At 34.9% G+C, this 21,127-nt stretch overlaps 1 protein-coding gene across 1 annotated transcript in view; it reads left to right on the top strand.

The window, feature by feature from the left end:
• The window catches only part of EYS (eyes shut homolog), a 722,813-nt gene that overhangs the window by 283,301 nt on the left and 418,385 nt on the right, over nucleotides 1–21,127 (top strand). Inside the window, exons 22-25 of the mRNA XM_063389422.1 lie at nucleotides 2,684–2,943; nucleotides 12,521–12,617; nucleotides 13,797–13,904; nucleotides 14,484–14,629. Of these exons, the coding sequence (XP_063245492.1) occupies nucleotides 2,684–2,943; nucleotides 12,521–12,617; nucleotides 13,797–13,904; nucleotides 14,484–14,629 (611 nt within the window). The remainder of the gene's footprint in view (nucleotides 1–2,683; nucleotides 2,944–12,520; nucleotides 12,618–13,796; nucleotides 13,905–14,483; nucleotides 14,630–21,127) is intronic.

The raw sequence follows: 21,127 nt of genomic DNA, 5'->3' as shown, positions 1-21,127 counted from the left end.
CTTATGAAGCTGATTTATATATGTTGGAGGAGTTCTGCACAAGTCACAATCCAAGCAGTATGTGGGACGTATATTATTCAAATGAATAGTTTACATAGAAGAGTCATGATTTGGTTTTCTAACATCAATGGGTGTATTTGTATTTGGTTATTGGAAAGAAAAATATTTATATTGGCAACTTGGTAAAACAATAGAAAGAAATTCAGAATTGATTATCTTTATATGAGCTCTTAAAAGCATATATCAGCTTTTTTTTCCCTGTGAGAATTCTAGAAATCATCTTGATTTTTCTAATGGATTAAAAAAGAATTAGTCATTCTGAAAAAGTCTGTTTGGGTTTTTGCCTTTTCATCAGTTAATTTCCAAGAATACCAGCTATAATAGCTTAATTTATAATTTGCTTTTAATAGTCCTAACACCTCCTTACCTTTTTTTAAATAACAGTTCTCATTAACACAAATTTTTTTCTTGATTCTTAAAACTGGGCCTCAGGATAAATGCTTCCATGTATTTTTTTTTTTCTGCATTTAATGAGGACTCCCATAAGTTTGGGGTTTTTTTTTAATAATACAGAAAGGAGTACAAAAAGCTCTGTTATTAATTGGCTCCTTGGCATTAATATTGACTGTTTCATCTCAGCTGGCAGCTGGCATGAAGCCAGGGTAGGACTGGCTGGTTGTGTAGTGTAGATAACTGCTGTGTTTCAGTGACCTAGTGTTCCCTGTAGTCATACAGAATAGTTTTGATAACTCAAAGGAATTTATGAAACTCATTAAGGAAAAAAAGGGAATGAAATGTGTTTAATGTTTGCTCCTCTGCACCTCAGTTATGTCCATAATACCGGACCTGGTCAGAACTGAACCATGTTCTCCTAATATGAAGTGAAAGGCTCTCCATTTAATGAGCTTTTTAAGCTAAAAATGGAGTGTAGCCAAGTGCTACATACCAATTTGTAGTAGTGCATCATTAGTAATTTATTCACAACTTCATAAAAGAAGTCAACAAAAAAAAGAGCAGCTGTAAACCAATTAACATCTGTGTTCTGATCTGTTGGGTTAGAGTATTCTCCTGTGTTCAGTATGAGGCATTTGGAGATGCTGAATTTGTAAGAGTCTGATATTTTTATATATTGACTACTTAAGAGAAAATTCAGTAAAGCATTTATTGGGCATGCAGTGTTATTCAGTGGATGTTGCTTCTAAATAATAAATGCATTCTGCCATGTATAGCAAAAGCAGGTATGTTTGTTGTGCATAAGCAGAGAATAAAAAACATATTTATTTTTAACCATATTTCCAAAAGTATGTTTTGAGTATCGTAAATGATGAGTTCTCAAATGTGATCTTTGACAGTTATTTTAAGAATGTCTGGATGCTTTCTGATAGTAAGGACTGTTAGTTTTTAACATGAGAAAAAGACAGTATCCTGTTCTTTGAATCCTTAATGCTAAAGTACTCAGCCCTTTAAAATGATAAATTTCCATTGTAATATCCATTCCATTTCACATGACATGGTTGTTGTATCCCATAAATAAGTAATACAGAACACAAAAAATTTGAAAGAAAAGACAGAGTTTTTTTAAGGAGTGAAATTTGCCTTTCATGTAGCAAGAAATACTTGTACTTTACAGAACAGAACTACATAACAGATTCTCCATTAAACGACCTGTTTCTTATTTAAGAACAATTACTTATCAAATTGTAACTATGAAGATATATTTGCATGGTTTAATACCTGAAATCAATATTGATCAAAGTAGAGAAGAGCTGGAATTGTTCATCCTTCATATTGTCTCTTGTCCTGCCAAACAGCAACAAAAATAAAATTAAGTTCAATTTTATTTACAGTGAAAGTAACAGGAATGTATGAGTTTTAAAGTACACAGAGGCCTCTTTTATTGCAGCTGGTGAAGAAATTTGGCTCTGCAAGCTTTGAAAATACTAGCAAATTGTTTTCCTTGAATTTACAGGACTTTGTTATATTTGTATTGTGAATAGAAAAATATCTAATTCATCAAGATAGGTTCCTTACAATCAGATTCAATTGAGATTTTGGTCCAAGTTTTCTCTTCTGTGTTATCACTAACAGATTTTCTCAAAAGCATTCAGAAAAGAGAACACAATGAAATTGGGATCCTTCATGACTCCTACTTTCTCTCTTCAGCCTATTGGATATGCTGCCTGATACATTTCATCCCAAACATTGAAACATTTACCAGTTTCCCACATAAGAAAAGATGTCCTTTTCATATCTGATAATTTTGCTGTTGTTTCATCTTAAAAATGGTCTAAATGTGATTCTGTTTGCATTTCCTAAACTAGGTGGTTCTCCAAGCAATACTGTGACGTGGAATAATGTTTTGCTTTTGCTCAGATAAATTCTGGGTGAATAACCTGAATATAACTTTCATTCATAATGCGTTCTGATACGATTGCCAGGAATAGAAAAGCTAGACACAGAAATATATTATTGATTTTAGGGTGGGGGTTTTGTTTTTGTTTTGGTTTGGTATTGGTTTTTTTGGTTTGTTTGTTTGTTTTGTTGTTGTTGTGAGGGTTTTGTGGGGTTTTTTTTGTTGTTGTTGTTGTTATTTTTAAAATAGAAAGGATAGGAAGTGATTGAGCTAAGCTGTTAATTTTTATTCTGCCATGGCAATGTTCTTTTTCTTTTTTTGCCCCTCCAGATGCACATGTACAGCAGGGTGGACAGGGCCAGACTGCAGTGAAGATATAAATGAATGTGAATCCGAACCATGCTTGAATGGAGCCACGTGTTTTGAATCTGTGAAGCCAGGGCAGTTTGTATGCATTTGTCCTCCATTTTATACTGGTGACTTCTGCCACCAGCGCTTCAGTCCCTGTGAGCTGCCTTACAATCCATGTATAAACAATTCAACCTGCTTGGCACAAGTAGATGGAAATCCAATGTGCATTTGCAAAACAGGTGAGGACTGGAATAGTTAATTTCTTCCATTTTTTGTTGTGCTCCAGAAAATTGCAAATATATGTTGAATTTATCGCTGTCTTTAATGTAAGTAGAAAAGAATATGTTTCAAAGAACGTAAAACCATCATGAATTACAGCAGGTCTATCAGTTGTGTTAAAAGACTGGAAAGATAGCCATCAGTTTACCTATTATTGTTTTCTTATTTTACAATACTTATTAAATCTATGGTGGCTTAGATTCAGCACCCAGAATTAGTATTTCTCAGTCTATTGTTACAATGACACAGAGATAGACATGTACCTGGCCAGCAAAGACAAACTAAATTGACAAAACAGGCAGATTTAGAAAAAATACATGCAAATTGGTGAAAGTACAAAAATTGGAGCAAGTTGGAAATGGTTTCTCTTCCTGCTGAGCTGTCATGAAGGCCTGGCACATCAGGGAAGTAATCTTCCCTTGCTTAATGGATATAGCAGGTTGCTGCCTGTATGCACAACAAACCAAATCACAGCAGGTGCTGACAGCTTCCCTGGGCCATGGCTTAAAAGACACAATCTCTCCCTCAGTGTACAAGAACTGCTAAGGTGGAACGGAGGAACAGTTTAACTGTGCAGAACATTGCTGTATGCTTCCATGTAGGAACTGAAGAATACATTAGCTAAATAACAACTGCACTGAAAATTTACAATATTTAAGTAACAGGGGAGTACAATTACTGAAACTGCAATTGGAGCGGGGTTTTGAAGTCTTCACTGTTATGCCTATAAAGGCAGGGGTCTCTTAGGGATAAAGGACAGCAGATAACTGCAGTGTTACACGACAATACTATTACTTGTCATTTAGTAAGCTACAAAGATATGGATATAATATCTGAGAATCAGGAGCACATTATACCGTGGGTTTTTTTACTATTAAAGTAAAGGTTACCACAAGCTACTGAGGTAAAAAACCCAAACATCACTGGGAAGGTAATGCAAGTTGCTTACTGAAGCATCTTTACGAAAAGCTGTTTTTCAAAACCAGCTTTTGACACAAGATATTGATTTTTGAAACCTTTTTCAGGAATGATCTATAGAGAGACATGTAACTCAAGTCTTTTCTTAACATTCCTCAGAAAAAGTCATCTTTTCCAAACACTTTTTGCACCATTTCTGCAGAATAAAAAAAACATGCAGCCAGGATTCTCTGGGAGATTTGATGGAATTTTCAAGAATTCTTGAAGCTTGCAGCTAGGAATCCTTGGGGAAGTCATAGGGCAGTTAGGTGAATCAGTAGCATACACTGCTAACAAATCTTGGAAAGTGAAAAATTCAGAATTGAAAAGGAGTAAAAGGCATAATTCATAAAGTGAGTTGATCACTCGTGCTAGGAAAAATACAACCAGTTATGAAGAACTCTTATCAAAAAAAGGAGAGACAGAAAAATACAGAACTTCAGCTGAAAGCAGTTTGAGGAAACCTAATTTCTGTTGTCTTCTTTTCCATTATTTATCTATTTTTGTCTTGCATGTTCCTCCCTTTACTCCTGATAAACTTGTCAGGATTAGAGACCTGATCACAAAGGGCAATCACACTAACATAGATTACTCCAAGACACTTGACTTAGTAGTAAATGGTGTGTGGATTAAACTTGCCAATAGTTAACAGTCCAGTCATTAGAAAGTTTGAGTCTGGTATAACAAGAACCACAAAATGCATCAGTGCTTACCAAATTCTAAAAACTATCCACAGAACACCAATCTGAGATGGGTGCAACAGGACCATATATTATACAGTGGTACATATTTAGAAGAAAAAGAGAATACACATTGGCTAAGTCAAAGAAGACAAAAGCTGATAGTATGTGATTTGGGCAGAATCAAAGTTGATGTAAGATGTTAGTTTAGGACAGAATTACCACAGCAAATTGGTAGGAGGGTGATGAAGTTGTGATAAGCTGTGGTATAAAACAAAGCTGCATTTTTGTTCCTGTATGTATGTTGGGAACTACAGTTGTCTGATTTTGCTATAAAGAGTTCTAAAATTCTATAAATACCATTAATATAAAACTTCCTCTTGACCTGTTTGACCTAGATACAGGTAGATTATAGATTATAATATTTGTGTAACAAAACTGGGCTCTCATATCGTAGATCATGGAACAGTGTTAGACCCTGCCTTTAAGTTAAAAGTCCACACAAACAAGTTAAACAGTTTAAAAAATGATGATATCTACAATTGCATAATAGTATATTCAAGGTTGCAAGAGTGTTGTAGACAGGGCCATTATTGCAAAGGAATGTTTAGGAATCACTGCTGTAGGACGTTTCCCAAGAGGTGTACAGAAAATCCCTCTTGAATACTTTGCCAGTAATTGATAAGCAAGGGTTTGACTAAGACAATTGGGAGGACATGGGGGTTTGAGCTCTTAATCATATAGCCACCACTGAATCTCCTTAAATACCACGCACTAAATGCAAACAAAACAGGAGGAATGGAAAACTTAGGGCAAATAGCAGAATTTTTATTGCCTAATTTATCAACATGCCTTTACAGTATTGGAAAATTCCATTGTTAGAATTAATCTTAATAATAGAAATGAAAATTTAGTGTAAGAGAAGAGCAAGGCAGGACATCTAAGCAAAACTGTAGAATTTAAAGAATGTTGAAATATTCATAGCTGAGCCTTGGCCGCTGTTCATAAATTCCCCAAAAGATCTACATGAAAAAGATCCAAAGAGCAATTTAACTGCATATATAAGTAAAATAGAGGGTAAATAAACAAGAACATAGGCATTAGAACATGCTCTTCTCGATAAGGGCAAGCACAAAACTGTTCGTTTTGTAGAGGCAACCCAAAAGAAAGAGAGGAGAGTTTAGTAAAAATAGTGACACTTTCTGAGAACAATTGTGTTCCAAGACAAAAAACAAAAAACAACAAAGAAAAAAACTGAAAAAATGTATTCAAAATCAAGGAAAACTATGAGAGAGCATGCAACTAAATAGTGCAAGATCAGCTCTCTGGCTGGGATGGATGAACAGTCCCAGTTGTTCAATTAATGATGAAATGGGAGATAAAAGGTGTTTTCACAAGGTGTGAAACTTGTGTAATTACAAACACAAAAATATTGCAGAGAATAAAAAGATAGAAAAATAATTTGAAATGATAAACCATGGGCCATAAAATATCTAGTGTTTTCTAATAAGACTTTTTTTAACAGTCATTTATTCTGTCATCAGAACTATTAGTAGATATGGCTATAGTAGCTAGGCAAGCTACTAGGAACAGCAGAAAGAGTTGTTGCTGACATAAAGACAGGGAGGGAAGGGCAAGATCATTGAATTAAGATGGTTCCTAGAATTCCTGCTTTTTAGAAGGTATAAATGAATCTCTCTTTACAATCAGATGTAGAACTTCCTTTATTAGTCCAAGTAATATGGATGAGATAAGCTCAGGATGATAATGAAGCCTCCTCATTACAGTGGAAGCAATACTCCCTATATATGTTAGGTTGTGGTAGAAAAAATATCAGGAAACGCAGCATATTATACATTAGGTATTGCATACCTATAGAGAGAGTTCATATCAAAGCTTTACCTACTCTTTTCAGAAATATGGATTATTTGGCCAGCATTTGTGTTAACTCAGTAACATTTTAATGAGTTATGGTAGAAAGGAAATTAGATCAATAGAATAATGGATGTATTGTTGAAAGAAATAAACTGGAAATGTCTGTATTGTGGATGTGGAGGTCCACAGTATTATATTAAGGAGGTATTATTTTCTGATGTACTTAATTTCATTCAGAAGCAGACATACAGAGTCAAATCACTAATGCCATAGAAAAATTTATGCCACTCTGCCGATTATTTAGGCAGCTTAGGAGAAACCTTTCAGGTGGTAGGCAGGCTGAATGCTTGACCACTTGCCTCTTGCTGTTTTATTATTTCTGCAAAGATTTTTTTTTCTTTTAATTTCATAGTTCTGGAAAGCACACAGAATTAGAAAGGAGTGGAAAGAACAGGGAGCAGCAACAGATGTCATTGTGGCACACAAGCACACAAAAGCTTTGTCATCTTATTTGTGCTCATTGCAGCTTTAAAGATACAAAGCTAGAAGCTGAGAAGATGAAAAACTGGCTTATCCATGGAGTTTAAGGTTAAAGCCATCAGTTTTAGGGTGTAGAGAAATTATGCGTATTGTTCCAGAGAAATCTATGAAAAGGACTCATCTAAGGAGAAACAATAGCTACAGTTGTTACTGTAATTAGGCATTCAATTTTTTTCTTTGTCCTTTCTAAAAGCAATACTTTCTTAATGCTCCAAGGTAATTTCTGAAGTCCTTTTTTTAAAGGCATTTTCCCAGGACTTTTTCACCTCTTTTATCAGTCTCCTGTCAATAGCTTTCCCATGACATCTACTCCTTGTCCTAGATGTTAGTGATTATTTTTATTTGGTCTATAGCATCTTACAGCTAGAAATTTGAACTGAAGCGAAATATTTTGCAGCCTGAACAAGGCAAAAAAAAGGCAAAGTTAAAATTATCATAATGAACAAAATTTTTAATACCAAAGAAAAATAATAAATATATGATGAAAAACAAGTTATTTAAATTGGAGTTTGCCATTGTCAGATTTGAGCCCTTCAGTGCCAGTTTCCTTTTCAGACACAGTCACAATTTTTCAGAGGGAAATAGCCTTTTTGCAGTGCCTAATATTTTACACACCTTTAATTTTGATTTATGTACCTATGTATGTTATGCTGAACAACATAAGTACCTAAACAAATGATTATGGGAATACTGTGATATCTCTGCTATTTACAAACATTGGTTTATAAATAGTTCATGGTAAGGAGACAAACATCTATGATACTGTTGTGATGAGCAAAACAGTGGAGAGCTTATGGCAAAAGAATCCCATTAGAATCCTGTTACCTGCAGAGTTCAATTCTGTACTGTTTCTCTGAAATGGGATAAGGAGATGAAAATGACCATAACTGTGACAGCAGATATTTAGCTTCTATATTCTGCATATTCCATCACTTTGCAGCTCCCAGAAGACTCACAGACAGAACTGAGAAATGCAGGATTTCCAATATTACAGAGAAACAGAAGTAAAAACGGCATCTGTCTCATCTTAAGTAACAGCTTTCCAGGTGTTTCCAGACCTCATATCATTAGTTACTTTCATACCACCTGAACAATTAAAATAGAGAGAAATAAGACTATATTTTCTAACACAAAGAACTGTAATAACTTTCAGTTGTTTTTATCTCTGTTAATTTCTGAAAGTCTTAAATACATTACTACAAAAATTGTTAACCTTTCTGAGACACATTTTCAAATATATCTATATGTATTCAATACACTGAATATATCTATATGTATTTAAATATATTCAAATAAATGTTTTAAACTAATTTTTGTATCAATTTGATTATTAAAAAAATATGTGGATACCAGCAATACTTATGAGATTATGTTTACACATTCAATTTTTCTCATGTGACATAAAAAATACAGTAAAATATGTTTGACAAAAACCATTTTACAGTAGCAAGCCTGTTATCAGGTAATCACATTGGTAATGTCATGATTTACATACGAGTTTATACAGTGATATATTTGACATAATAAACATTTTAGAGCAGTTCCCCTCATTGTCTTTTTTATTTCTTCTTAAAACATATGAAATAATTTGGAAACAAGTATGCATTTCTCTAAAAAATTGTATCCCCACATAAATTTTAGTTTAAGTATCCCAGAAGATCAAAGATATGTGTGGCAGTAGTTGTAGCTTATATGAAATTACCTAATGTATTAAAGGGCCCTTTAAATTGTGTATGACTATCATGTAAAATGCAAGAGTCCTTATATGTCAGACTCATGAGGAATCTCATCTTCAATGCAAATAAACTACCAATTCTTTAAACCAGTTCCACTTAGGTATGAGAGTTTTATCTAGTCTTTTGAATTAAGAGGTAATAGAATTGGTACCTGATCAAGAATATTCCTAAAAATAAGTATTTTATTAATATCTGCAGTGTATATATTTTGAAGTTTGACCTCTCCTATTTGTACAAGTGATGTGCATGTTTCACTGTTTTCCTTCTGTAATTTACTCTGAAAACATATTTAAGGGCTGAATTAAAATTGGCTTATTGTCATATCATTTTATTGAGACATATGTTATAAAAGCTTGATAATAGAGGACAGACATGCAAAAAAATTAATGTAATAATATTTTGGGAACCTTTTAAGCAGATTTGTGTGTTTCTGAGTGAACATTTTAATTGAAAGCAGGCTTTCATTGATTCTACTGCAAAATTGCTAGAAATAATAAAAATTCCTTGGAAAAAGTTACTGCATTAGTTCACAAGTTTTCATCACAGACCCAAATATCATCTAAGTAGTTGTCTGCAATTTTTAATAGTACATGTCATTATGAAAACATAATTACTTCTTTAATAAAAAGGGTTTGAGATAATTTGTCAGTAAGCATAAGAAAACATAGTAAATTGAATACTCAGATTGCTCATTTCATAATATAGTAGATAGACAGTAAAAAATTGTGATGAAAATGTATTTTTTCTCCATTTGTAGGAAAAATAGCTAAAGTCTAATGCCTGCTATATGTTTACTTATTTTATGTCTTTTCAAGGTATTGATATATTGCTATATCTAGAAAATAGCTGGAAAAAGATGCACTACTGCATTCAAAAAATGCATTTAAATAATGTTTTGTATATTCACATCTGCTCTATTTACTTCAAAAAGACCATAAAACATCCATAACCAGAGAGGATGACTGGCAAAAGTAGAATGAGCAATGCCTCCATTTTCCATTTTATATATTCTAATCTGATAACTGTGGATTTTTTTAAGATTCTTGCTTAAATATTCCATAACATCACAAAAAGTAAGAAGTTATTTTGTATAAAAAACTCCTAATTTTTTTTCAGTTTTGCTTTGTTATCTTCATAACTCTTCTGTGATAGCATTATAAAGCTAAAATATATCTATATATCTGTGAGCTATTTATAATGTTACATTGGGTTACCTTCAGTGTGTCCTTTTCAGTGAAGTTCCATGTTCCCTGCCCATTGACACCCCTCCACTCAGTAATCAAATTTAATTTTAGAAATTTCAAACATTACAAATAAATGAGAAATTATAGACAAGGATTTTGACTACAAATAGTCCTCACCATGCCCTCCAATTTCTTAATAAACTAGAGTTAGAGAAACATGTTGTCATCTTATCTTCTCTTACTCAGTGGCACTGAATGGCATGTATCAAACACCTACTGAATATTTTGTGTGTCAGTGACTTCTGCCTACTCACATAACCTAGTACCTGGTCTGTGCTGTACTAACTTACTGTTCTTCTACCTTTATTTTTTCTTTAATCAAACTACAGGCAGGGATAGATGAAGGTTCAGCAGCATTAAGATTCAGATTGCACGTGCAACAAATAAAAAAAGTATTTGGATGGTTTACTCTGGTTTAGGCCCATTTGCACATAATAAACTATATAAAATAAAATATTCATAATACAAATTTGCTTGTGCCAAGGGAGATACTTCAAAACAGTACACTGAGACAATTTTTCTTTCTATTGTGGCAATTCTTTTACAGTGTTTTGGTGGGATTGGTTTTTTGGGGGTTTTTGGGGTTTTTTTTTGGGGGGTGGGTTTGTTTTGGCCTTTTTTATTTTGATTTGGTTTTGGTTTTTGTTGGGTTTTTTTGGTGACACATACAAATAGGAAATAAATGAGGGTATCCTTCATGCTCAAGAGATTTCTGAAAAAAAAACTAACATCATAACAGTGTGACTATTATTGAAAGGCTAGTTTGAGAAATGTTCCAGGCTTTATTTTTCCAGCTTTATAGTAACATTGCTGTGAAACCTTCAGCAGTTATTAAGAGCTCATTTCAGTCAGGCACAAAAGTTATTGAACAGAAATTATCCTGATAAGAAGAAAATACCAACTGCTTTGATGTGGACTCCCATTTAGATCATATATTGGAGTATCAGCAGAGATTTCTTTCTACAGCTTTCTCTGCAACTCTGACCAAGACATTTATTCCAGCCATGTTTTTCTCATCATAAAAATAAGCCATACTATTCTAACAGTGGTCTTTCATGATTTTCCCACCTTCATTAAGTACTTTGAAAACCACAAATACATAATATAACAAAAAAGAAATTATTATTCTTATTCAGGTACCTAAAAAAGTATTAATATCAAATTTTCATCATTGTTTTAATAAGGAATCCAGTAGAACCTTTGCCATATTTATAGCAATATATATTGAATTTCAATAGCTATATTTAAAGTTGTTTCAATTTAATTTTTATCTAAGTGATGTTCAAAATCACTTTGATGAACTCTAATAATGGTTCTTTAGGCAACCTGCAATCAGAACTCCCATATTAGTCATAGAATGCAAATAGTTTGCTCATTGCAATGATTTCATTTCTCCATCAGTTGAAAACAAATCAAATTTGTATGAAATTCAACTAAGTTGCCATAGTTTCTCCACCATACGTATAGAATTTTAACAGAAGTATTCATTTAGCAGGACACCTATTTATGCAAATGTTATAAGATGTAGTATGCTGTCTAAGAGCAGAAACAGGGTTCATATATCACTTAAGACACTTAAGTGTCTTATTTCATTTTAGTACATATTGTGGAACATTTACACAGGCAAATGCATTTTATAAGTGATGTACTGTGCCGATAAGACCTTAATCACATTTTTTTCTTCATTTATTCCATTAAATGTAAAAACCAGTTAGGCTTTTCTTTCCCAGCTACTGACTGCTTTGAATAAATGTGGTCCTCTAACTTCCACTACTCTCTCTATTAATTACTGAATTAGCATTTAGATTCTTATTTTGTCCCACACTCTCCAAGAAAACTTTTTTAATCCTTTAAAATGCGTTACATTTCCCCAGTATATTTATCCAGGTGCTCTATCCAAATCTGTTCTCTTTGGTGCATTAAAGACTGGGACTTCATATACTGTCTGGAAATTTAGTTGCTGAAGCTAAGGAACAAAAATATTTGGAGGAAGTTCTTTCAGGGTTACTTCTACTTGTAGTCCAGATGTTAGAGTCAGTGAGCAGTAGGGGCTGGCTCCTTCAGAAGCAAAGGTCAGAGAGAAGTCTGACAGTATATGAATGAAGCAGGCAAAGTAGCTCCAGTGGCTGTGTCCAGGAAGAGAAGAGGATGCTGTTCCGCTAGTCAAGGCGACAGGGAATGGAGCAGATTCAAGGTCAAGCCAGGGAACCTGTCTGTAGGCCAAAGTCAGCATACTACACAGCTAGGCATTGGCCATGGCTTCAACACAACTCAGTCAGATACTAAGGGCAATGATCTTCAGCTTAAATGCTCCAATGAGGTAGTCATTGCTGATGCTTCTTTCAGGCTTTTCTTAAAAAGCTTTGAGTGCAGCTGAGGTCAGCCACTTTCATTGTCTGAGTTAGTCCTGGGCTCAGATAGCCAAACCTCCGTGATAATCTGTGACCCTTTTATTCACATCAAGTAGTATTTATTCATTCACAGTTAATGAAATCTGTGTTTCAGGATTTGAGGGTACTTACTGCGAAGTTAACAGTGATGAGTGCATCTCCCATCCATGCCAGAATGGAGGTCTCTGTGTGGATGGGGTCAACCACTACAGGTCAGGAAAATTACTTGACTGACAAATATGATACATAGATTTTTATCATCTAGCTTTTCCTTTGGTGCTTTGCCCATCTAATGTTTGTTGACCTTCAGTGAAGGAAGGGAGATGGTGGGGGGGGGGGGCGGGGAGAGAGGGGGGGTTGTAATGTGTTTGACAGTTACATTATAGTCTAAATCTTCTTATGTGCAAAAAGAACACATAAACACTCTAAGTATGACCCCAATAATTTATTGTTGGGCTAGTTGAAATCCTAAAGATCTCATTCAAAAAGCAGTGTTGTTGTTAGTCCAGTTACATAGTACAAACAATTTGAGTTAAAATTAATAGGAAAACTTCATTAAGAATGTAGCTATAGCTGTCTTATAAGAAATCTTAAAATTATATATCTTTTATTATGATTACCCTCACAATGTCTGTGTCCATCCAGTGATCAGTGATTTTGTTCTTCCTAAAGAACTGACAGTCTTACTGCAAGTCACTGGCATCTGGAAGTCTTTGTCAGGAGAACTATGATATTCACAATGTGTTTTTTCTCATCTTCAATCTCAGGCCCTCTTAGAGCCTCACACTCACCAGCACCCCTAAGTCCTTCTCAGCAGGGCTGCTCTCAATCTGTTCATCCCCCAGCCTGTGTTGATATCAGGGTTGCTTTGACCAGGTGCAGCACCCCACATTTGGTCTTGTTAAATCTCATGTAATTCCCAAGGACCTACTGCTCAAGGTTGTCCAGGTCCCTCTGGATGCCATCCCATCCTTCAGAAGTGGAACATAAAAGGCTATTATTTGTAACATCATGGTCATCTCAGTGTCTCACACCCTCGCCATAGATGCTATTCCAGAGCTGAAGCTATAGCATGACAGGCATCAGTCAGTTGGCTGCAGGACAGGTGTCAAAACAAGTGAAAAGCAGCTCTAAGCATGTTCTAAATAAGCCCTTGTACAGTGGAATCAGCACAAAGCCTGTGGCCTTCAGCAAATGATAACAAAAGTCTTATTTACTGGGCTTCAGATACTGTAATTTTTGGTGCTTGTTCAAGTACTGCCCTTTGCAATTACCAGTGAAAAGCAAACATGATTTTGGTACCATTTAATTAATACCTCTCAACATCTGCCATATTTTCAATAATCTTCATAATGATGAAAAAAGTAATGTAGTGACATCCTTTTTGCTAGGTGCTCCTGCCAACATGGCTTTACTGGGACCCTGTGTGAAGTGGAGATTAATGAATGCTTATCAAGACCATGTAAGAACAATGGAACTTGCCTGGATCTCATAAACAGGTTAGTTATTACAAAATATAACGTTTCTCTGACTTCCTTATGTTAATTCATTGTTTGGATGGGACTTTCACCATACAAGTTAAAATGGAGTAAGAAAATGTTACTGACTAAATTTTTATTTCTTATGTGACCTTAAAGGAAGATAGAAGGGAAAATGTCTTCTGCAAAACTTGTTCTTTTCCTCCTTTTTTTTTTTTTTTTTTTTTTTTTTTTTTTTGGGAAAAAAGACTGCAATAGAAGAAATTTGATCTTTAGTTATATTGCTACAAACCCCATGTTTGTTCAACAGCGCTTTGCAAGTTATACAGAGACTTGTGCCAGAAGATCATTAGCCCCTAAGTCATTCCTATACCTGGAGTTAAAATTACTGTACCAAAATTTTCAATTAATTTAACAAAAATTAAATCACCCTCTTCGCTTCAGAAACATGGAAATGAGAAAACTCTGTTCATTATTTTAATATGAATGAGGATTAGGTACACCAGCTTGGCATCGGGAGATCATACATATGGCTTTAAAATATTGCAATAGACCCCATTGTTACTTCCACTGACATACCTGATTTTCCCTTTTCTAAAGATTTATTTGTAATTGTGCACCTGGATACTACGGGTCTCTGTGTGAGATGGACATAAATGAGTGTGAAACTTTGCCTTGTTTACATGGAGGAAGCTGCATCAACAGGCTTGGAGGCTATCGGTGTCTCTGTCTACCTGGATTCACAGGTAGGATCTACTCTTTACCACAACCAAGAAGCTTCTTTCACAGATTTTACATGGTTTTAATATTATAGCAAGAACAAAAATTAATCTCCTTATTGGAGGACAAATCAATATTAACCTAAATAGAATTTTATCTAATTCTTTTGAAGCTCAGTATTATTTATATTAAGACTTGAATTATAATTTCTTTCATCACCCATACATTCAGTTGAAATGAGTTATTGTATAGTACAAAGAAAATTAATGTGTATTCTTTTTGATTCAGCAAGGAATAACTATTACCATAGATACAGAATAAATTTTGCAAACAATAAAATGCTACCTTGTAATTTGAATTTGCACAGAACCATAGAAACACCTTGACTTTTTGACCCGTTGGATCGATACCATTGCTTTTAGTGCTCATCTTTACATTTTTACAGAATCATGAAAAATATTCAATGGGTAGAGGTGCAGTGAATTTTTTCTAAAATGATGTTGACTTTTATTTAAATGCTCAGTGTGCTGCTGAGTTAGTTTATACAGAATGTTTTGATAGATCCATCTTAAGCAATGTGAAAACACATGGGATCATATGACTGCAGAAATATTTACGGTTGTTTCCTCAAGTTGAATCATTTCTCCATTTCTTCTACATAAAATGTTTTTCCTATATATTCCAGCCTGTGATGAATGCCACATAAAGTACAAGATAAAAACGGATGCAATTTGCATCCGCTGAATTGAGAAGAATTTAATTCTCCACAGAAAAAAGAACAAGTACAGTTTTGGGAATTTCTATATAGCTGTATATTGTTCTTCCATTCACCACAAATCTTAGTCCACATATCACTTGTGCACTGTTCTTCTAAATTATCCTTGACATTTCAGAAAAAAATTTAAAAATGAAAAAATATATAATTTTCCTGCCAAAATCTTTTAAAGCTTCCCCTGGCCATATTTTCTTCAGCTGGCCTGTGTTCTAAGTAGTACTTCTTGAGTGTCACAGAAACTTCTGTATATTAGGCAGTGGTGCTGTAATTTCTAATGAATAAATGTTAAAATAGTTGTATTAAACCTTATGTACATGTTTCTGTAAGAATTCCCTGTTGTATTTATAAAATACAAGACACCTGCACATAAGCACTTAGGAGATTTCAATTTGAAAAGGAACAAGCAATCTGCAGGTGTCCTTTTTTCTTGATTCTTCATTATTGACAAAGCAGTTTGACTTTTGTGCTTTCCCCTAACGTATTTAACCAAAAAGGATAAGGTATTGGGTTTTGTTGTGGGGTTTTTTGTGATTCTTTTTTTCCAATCAGCTGCAATTTAGGAACAACTTTTCTTTCAAAGACCAGGCCCCTTCAAAGACAGATGACTGCATGAATTGTTCCAAATGATCAGCTGAATTTAATAAAAATGTTTTAATATACTGAGAACTTTAATCATCAACTATTAAAGTATTATACACTTATAAATGAATTGAAACTGAAAAAAAATTTAAATGCATTGAATTGGTTAGGCCAAATTATGTTAATATACTTAATTTTATTTATTAAATCTTATTTTAAAATTACTAACTTATTAGGTATTCTGAATGTTTCTTTCTTGTCATCATGTAATTTGCTGTCTTAGAGAATGCAGTCTTCAGACACTGATCTCTCCTCTGCTGCCTGTAAAAATTTTACATATAATATATCTCTTAAAATTAAGTTTTCCATGAATTTATGCTATTTTGGATTTATTTTACATTGTTCATAATTTTATTTCCTTTTAAATTATTTTAACAAAAAATACATTAGAAATAATTTATTAACTACTAAAATAGAGCTTGTTAGCCACACTGCTGATATAAAAGCTAATGCTTTGCACATCACAAAGATTCTTAAAAAAGATGATTATTATTCAGAGTAAAAACGCACAGGTGTATTCTGTCATGATTTCACTGGCAGCAACAAAGGTCTTCCTAAGCTCTAAATATCACTAATGTACCCTGGTTAAAATCTTTACACCAGATACTTTGGAGAATAAAACTTTGGTGATCTGGGCATGTAAGAAACTATTTTTTTCCTAGAGCAAAATAAGAAGTAAAGTGATTTCATAAAGCAGTGCTGAAAGTCCTAAGTAGAATAGCTCTTTACTCAAGATCACAAGTGTTACTACTTATTGCTTGTACATTGGCCGTACCAGAGTGTTAGATAGAAAAAACATAAAATGGAAGATGCCTTGTGAGTCACTGAATCTAAAACCTGTTATGCCTAAACAGCCATTTTTATTGGCTGGAGTAATGAATGTAGTGCTTATAACAATAATCATTGAATTTATACTTCAAATCTAAAGGAACAAACAACTAAACATTTTGCTTTATAATGTACCACCTATGAGACTTAATGTGCCTAGAGGATAGATGCTTTGAGTACGAAAACACCACACTTCCATAGCCTTCTTTACACTAAGACAGCCTTTGAAATATATCTTACTCAGGGACTTCTTTTCTCTACATGATTCCAGAATCCTTTGATTTTGTAAATGTTACTACAAATACAGGAAATTTGTTCATAATCTAAGGACATCAAAGGGTATGTAACAATTACTTTGGCTTGATAGGTTACCAAGGTTCTTTGTGAGGGAATCTGAAGATACACTGGAAACTAGTGGAGCTTTCATGACTGTTTGTGGAATTATGAATCAAATGGAATTTAATCAGCAAATTAAAACTAGAAGCAAAATATAATCTAGGAGTACAGATATATTTTCATTGATACAAAAAGGTCTGACATTGCATTCTGAATGTGCACTCCTACAGTTATGTAAAGAATAAAATTAGAAAAAATATATATCAATATTTCACTGAGTTTTATATTAAAAATTTATGAAATACTGATATTGATTTCACTTCAGATGCTCATGATAAAATTTTAAAAGGAATAAGTAATTAAACACAATGTGTTACAGTCTCTTGCCCTGAAGGTTGCTTTCATGACTGAGGTGTTAATCACTTCTTCTAAATCTTGCCATCTGAATAATCTTATGTCAAAATATAACCCAGATGATTCAAACATGCTTCAAGTGAAATAATTTCCATGTTCATGAAAAAGTTATTTTATATTCAAGTATAAACCATAAGTGTCTGGGTCACCAACTCTGCTGCAAAATGGTTTTAATAAAAATACAAGTCTTTTTACTGTGGAACTTTGTTAATTTTAAATTACTTAATTTGAAAGGATTCTAGGATTACTAAATTGTAACTGCCTTCATCAAAAGACTTGATTATTCTTAAGACTTTACTTTCTGGTTTTCTTCATTTGAGGTTAAGAAAACAATTTTAAGATCTCTTTGAGAGTCAAAAGTGTTTGTTTCTCTTCTAAATGTGTTGGGGTGACCTTGACCTGCTGCCAGCTGATCATGCAGCTGTTCTTTCAGTCCCTCTCATCAACAGAATAAGAAAGTAAAGATGAAAAAACTCATAGGTCAGCGACATAGAAAGTAACATCGAGTGCACCCTCAGTAAGTTCACCGATGACACCAAGCTGTGTGGTGCAGCTGATTTGCTGGAGGGAAGGGATACCATCCAGAGGGACCTTGCCACATTGGAGAGGTGGACCCAAGGGAACCTCCTGAATCTCAGCAAGGCCAAGTGCAGGGTTTTGCATGTGAGTCTGGACAATCCTAAACTGGAACTGTTGGTTGACAAGAAGCTCAGGTCAACCTAACACGGCAGTATGTGCTTGCAGCCCAGAAACCCACTCATACTGTGGACTGCAGCAACAGCAATCTGGCCTGCAGGTGGAGAGAGGTCATTTTCCCTCTCTATTCTGCTCCTGTGAGCCTCCACCTGGAACACTGTGTCCGGCTCAGGTGTCCCAGCACAACAACAATACAGGCCCTTTGGAATAAAACCAGAGGAGAGTCTTCATGAAAGAAGAGAAGAAATGTCTCCCATGAAGACAGGCCAGAAAGGCTGGGGCTGTTGATGCCTTCAAAGGCTGACCTAGAACAGAGACTAGACAGAGTTAAAGAAAAAAGTAGGTATTTATTAAAAGGATTAAAGGATATACCTTGGGCAGTACAAGAGCCTGGCCAGGGCTACATCCAAGATGGACCCAAAATAGTCACGAAATAGATGACTGGTCACAAGGTTTCACACTTTCGTAAGTTCTAGTCAATTTGCATATTGGGGTTAACTGTCCGATTATAGCTTCAGGTTATGAAGTTCCATCCTCCTTGGTAGCTCTCTTCAGTTCTCCATTGTTTATATTTTTTGGGCCTGAGGCTTGTAATGGTTGTCCTCTGTCTCAAGCTGGAAAAGGATTGTTTTGTCTACCTACCCTGGAAAGAGAGCTTACTGACACTTAATATGAAGCTCAGAGCTACACCCCTAGGCAGCACAGAATCTGAAAAATATGAAAGCTAAAACTTAAATCACCACTGTTAAGCCTGGAGAAGAGAAGACTCCAGGGAAACCTTATAGAAGCCTTCAAGTATATACAGGGGGCTTGTGAGAAAGCTGCAGAGGGACTTTTTAAATATCACATGATAGGACAAGGGGAAATGGCTTTCAACTAAAAGAGGGAACTACGTCTGTCATACGGCAATCCCTGGTCTCTTCTCAGAAAAGGTGCCTTGCATCTCCTTCATCAACACTTTCTAACTTCCAGTCAATATTGAAAATAAGATTTCAGTGGCTAAAATAGAATGTGTTTTAAAATGAGCTATACAAATTCAAAATTGTCATTCAAACTGCCAATTACTGGCTATCATCCAAAATATGCCAAAAACTGATGAAGTACCATGAAGCCACTGATTTCAGTCATTTCTGCAGAGCAGTAATTATTCCTTAGCTCTAAATAGTTATTCTGTTAAGTACAGATCTGCCCTTTCTTCTCTCTGTCCTATCTTCTCTCTGAGATGTGTACAAACTGAAATTTGGAAGTGACTAAGTGTGTACTTAAGTTATATGGTAAATGAAGTAAAAATCTTGGCTTAAATAACTCAGCTTGTCTTTTATCTTTTACATCATTTTTGAGATCCAGTCTTTCTTATCATCAGGCTCATAACCTGCAGTTCATCTTATCTAAGTGACAATAAAAACTCTGCTCCACTTTTCATACAATAGGTTGACCCAATAAAAAAAGTCCCACAAAATCTAATCAGTTAAAAGGGAAAGAAGTTTATCTTTTTGACCTTCTCAACTGTTTTTACAGCTTTCTACTGACAGTCAGCTCTGGTAGTGATTGCATCTGCACTCCCCAAGCCTCTGCTTGCATTTCTTGCTATTGATATCCAGTGGAAGAAGAGTAATTACACTACTAACTGAAGTGACTACTTATTTAGTCAGAAAGGAGGAATCTAATGGCATTCTCCCTGAGATGTTAAAGCAAGAGGCAGCTCATATATAAAGAGGTCAAAAATGACTGGCACACTGGGAACAAATTCAAAACGGAGTCTGATTTGCATTTCTGTGCTAAATGTAGAGTTTGTGGTGTCTGTCTTTTGGTTAAAATTTTAGAGCATTTACGTAAATTTGGTGAACTTTAGAAACTTTAGGTTTGGTGAACACACCATAATAAGGGCACAAATTTGCTTTATGCATTTTTCTGAGAGGTGCTATAATGTCTAGTCTGATTTGTGAGGAAAGGAGGGGGCACTTTTCCGGGACTTGTTGAGCTTGAATACAATTCAGCAGAGATTTCCCAGGCCAAGAAGAACCTATAACATTGGTGAAGTTATTGTAACATAAGGTTATTGTATTATAATCCTCACTGAGTATTTAGCTTGAAATGACAAGTCTGGACTGCTAGCTGTCTCTCCTGAGAGCCAAGGTCAGGACACAAACATTCTTTTTTCTCTCAAAGTGACTTATGGCCTACTAAATAGAGTCTTAAAACATAGTTCAAATAGTTAAGTCTTAGTGTGGTGGCAGCTTTGCTCCATTGCTGCTTGTACTGGTTTGGAAGCAAAACCAGTGAGACTCAAGTCAGAAATGCAATTTAATAGAGAGAGAACAAACAACAAGAATGATAAAAATAAAATAAATGCAATAGTCAGAATGCAAACCTGACACCCTGTTGGTCAGGGTGTTGGAAGCAGCCTGAAATAAGTCCTTTCAGAGTGACAGATGTGGCTCCATTGGAGTAGAGATGATCCTCACAAAAAGGCTCCAGTCGTCCTCTGGGAATCCAGTGGAACAGGCTCCCCTGGTGTTTGGGATTGCTGGTTTTATCCCGGTGGAAAGGCTTTGGCTCCTCCCACTGGGTGGAGCATCTCACAATGGAATGAGGTGATGTTATCAGTCATGTGAGAGGCCTTAAATGGCCCATTCACAGGTGATGTCCCTCGGAGGAGGATGGGTGGAGGAAGAGATAAGGAGGCACTGCCTTATCTGGTGTTATCAGGTGTCCCATTAACAGGAGGCATCTGCCCTCTTTCCACCCCTAGAGTTACGAGAGATAAGGAACAATGTTTCCCAACCAACTTCAGCAGATGAGAATAGAATACACGTTTTTGGTTACATTTTTCAAC

The sequence above is a fragment of the Prinia subflava genome, chromosome 2, assembly GCF_021018805.1.
Source record: "Prinia subflava isolate CZ2003 ecotype Zambia chromosome 2, Cam_Psub_1.2, whole genome shotgun sequence".
In the NCBI taxonomy this organism is placed as follows: Eukaryota; Metazoa; Chordata; class Aves; order Passeriformes; family Cisticolidae; genus Prinia; species Prinia subflava.
This window is presented reverse-complemented; position numbering and strand designations above follow the sequence as displayed.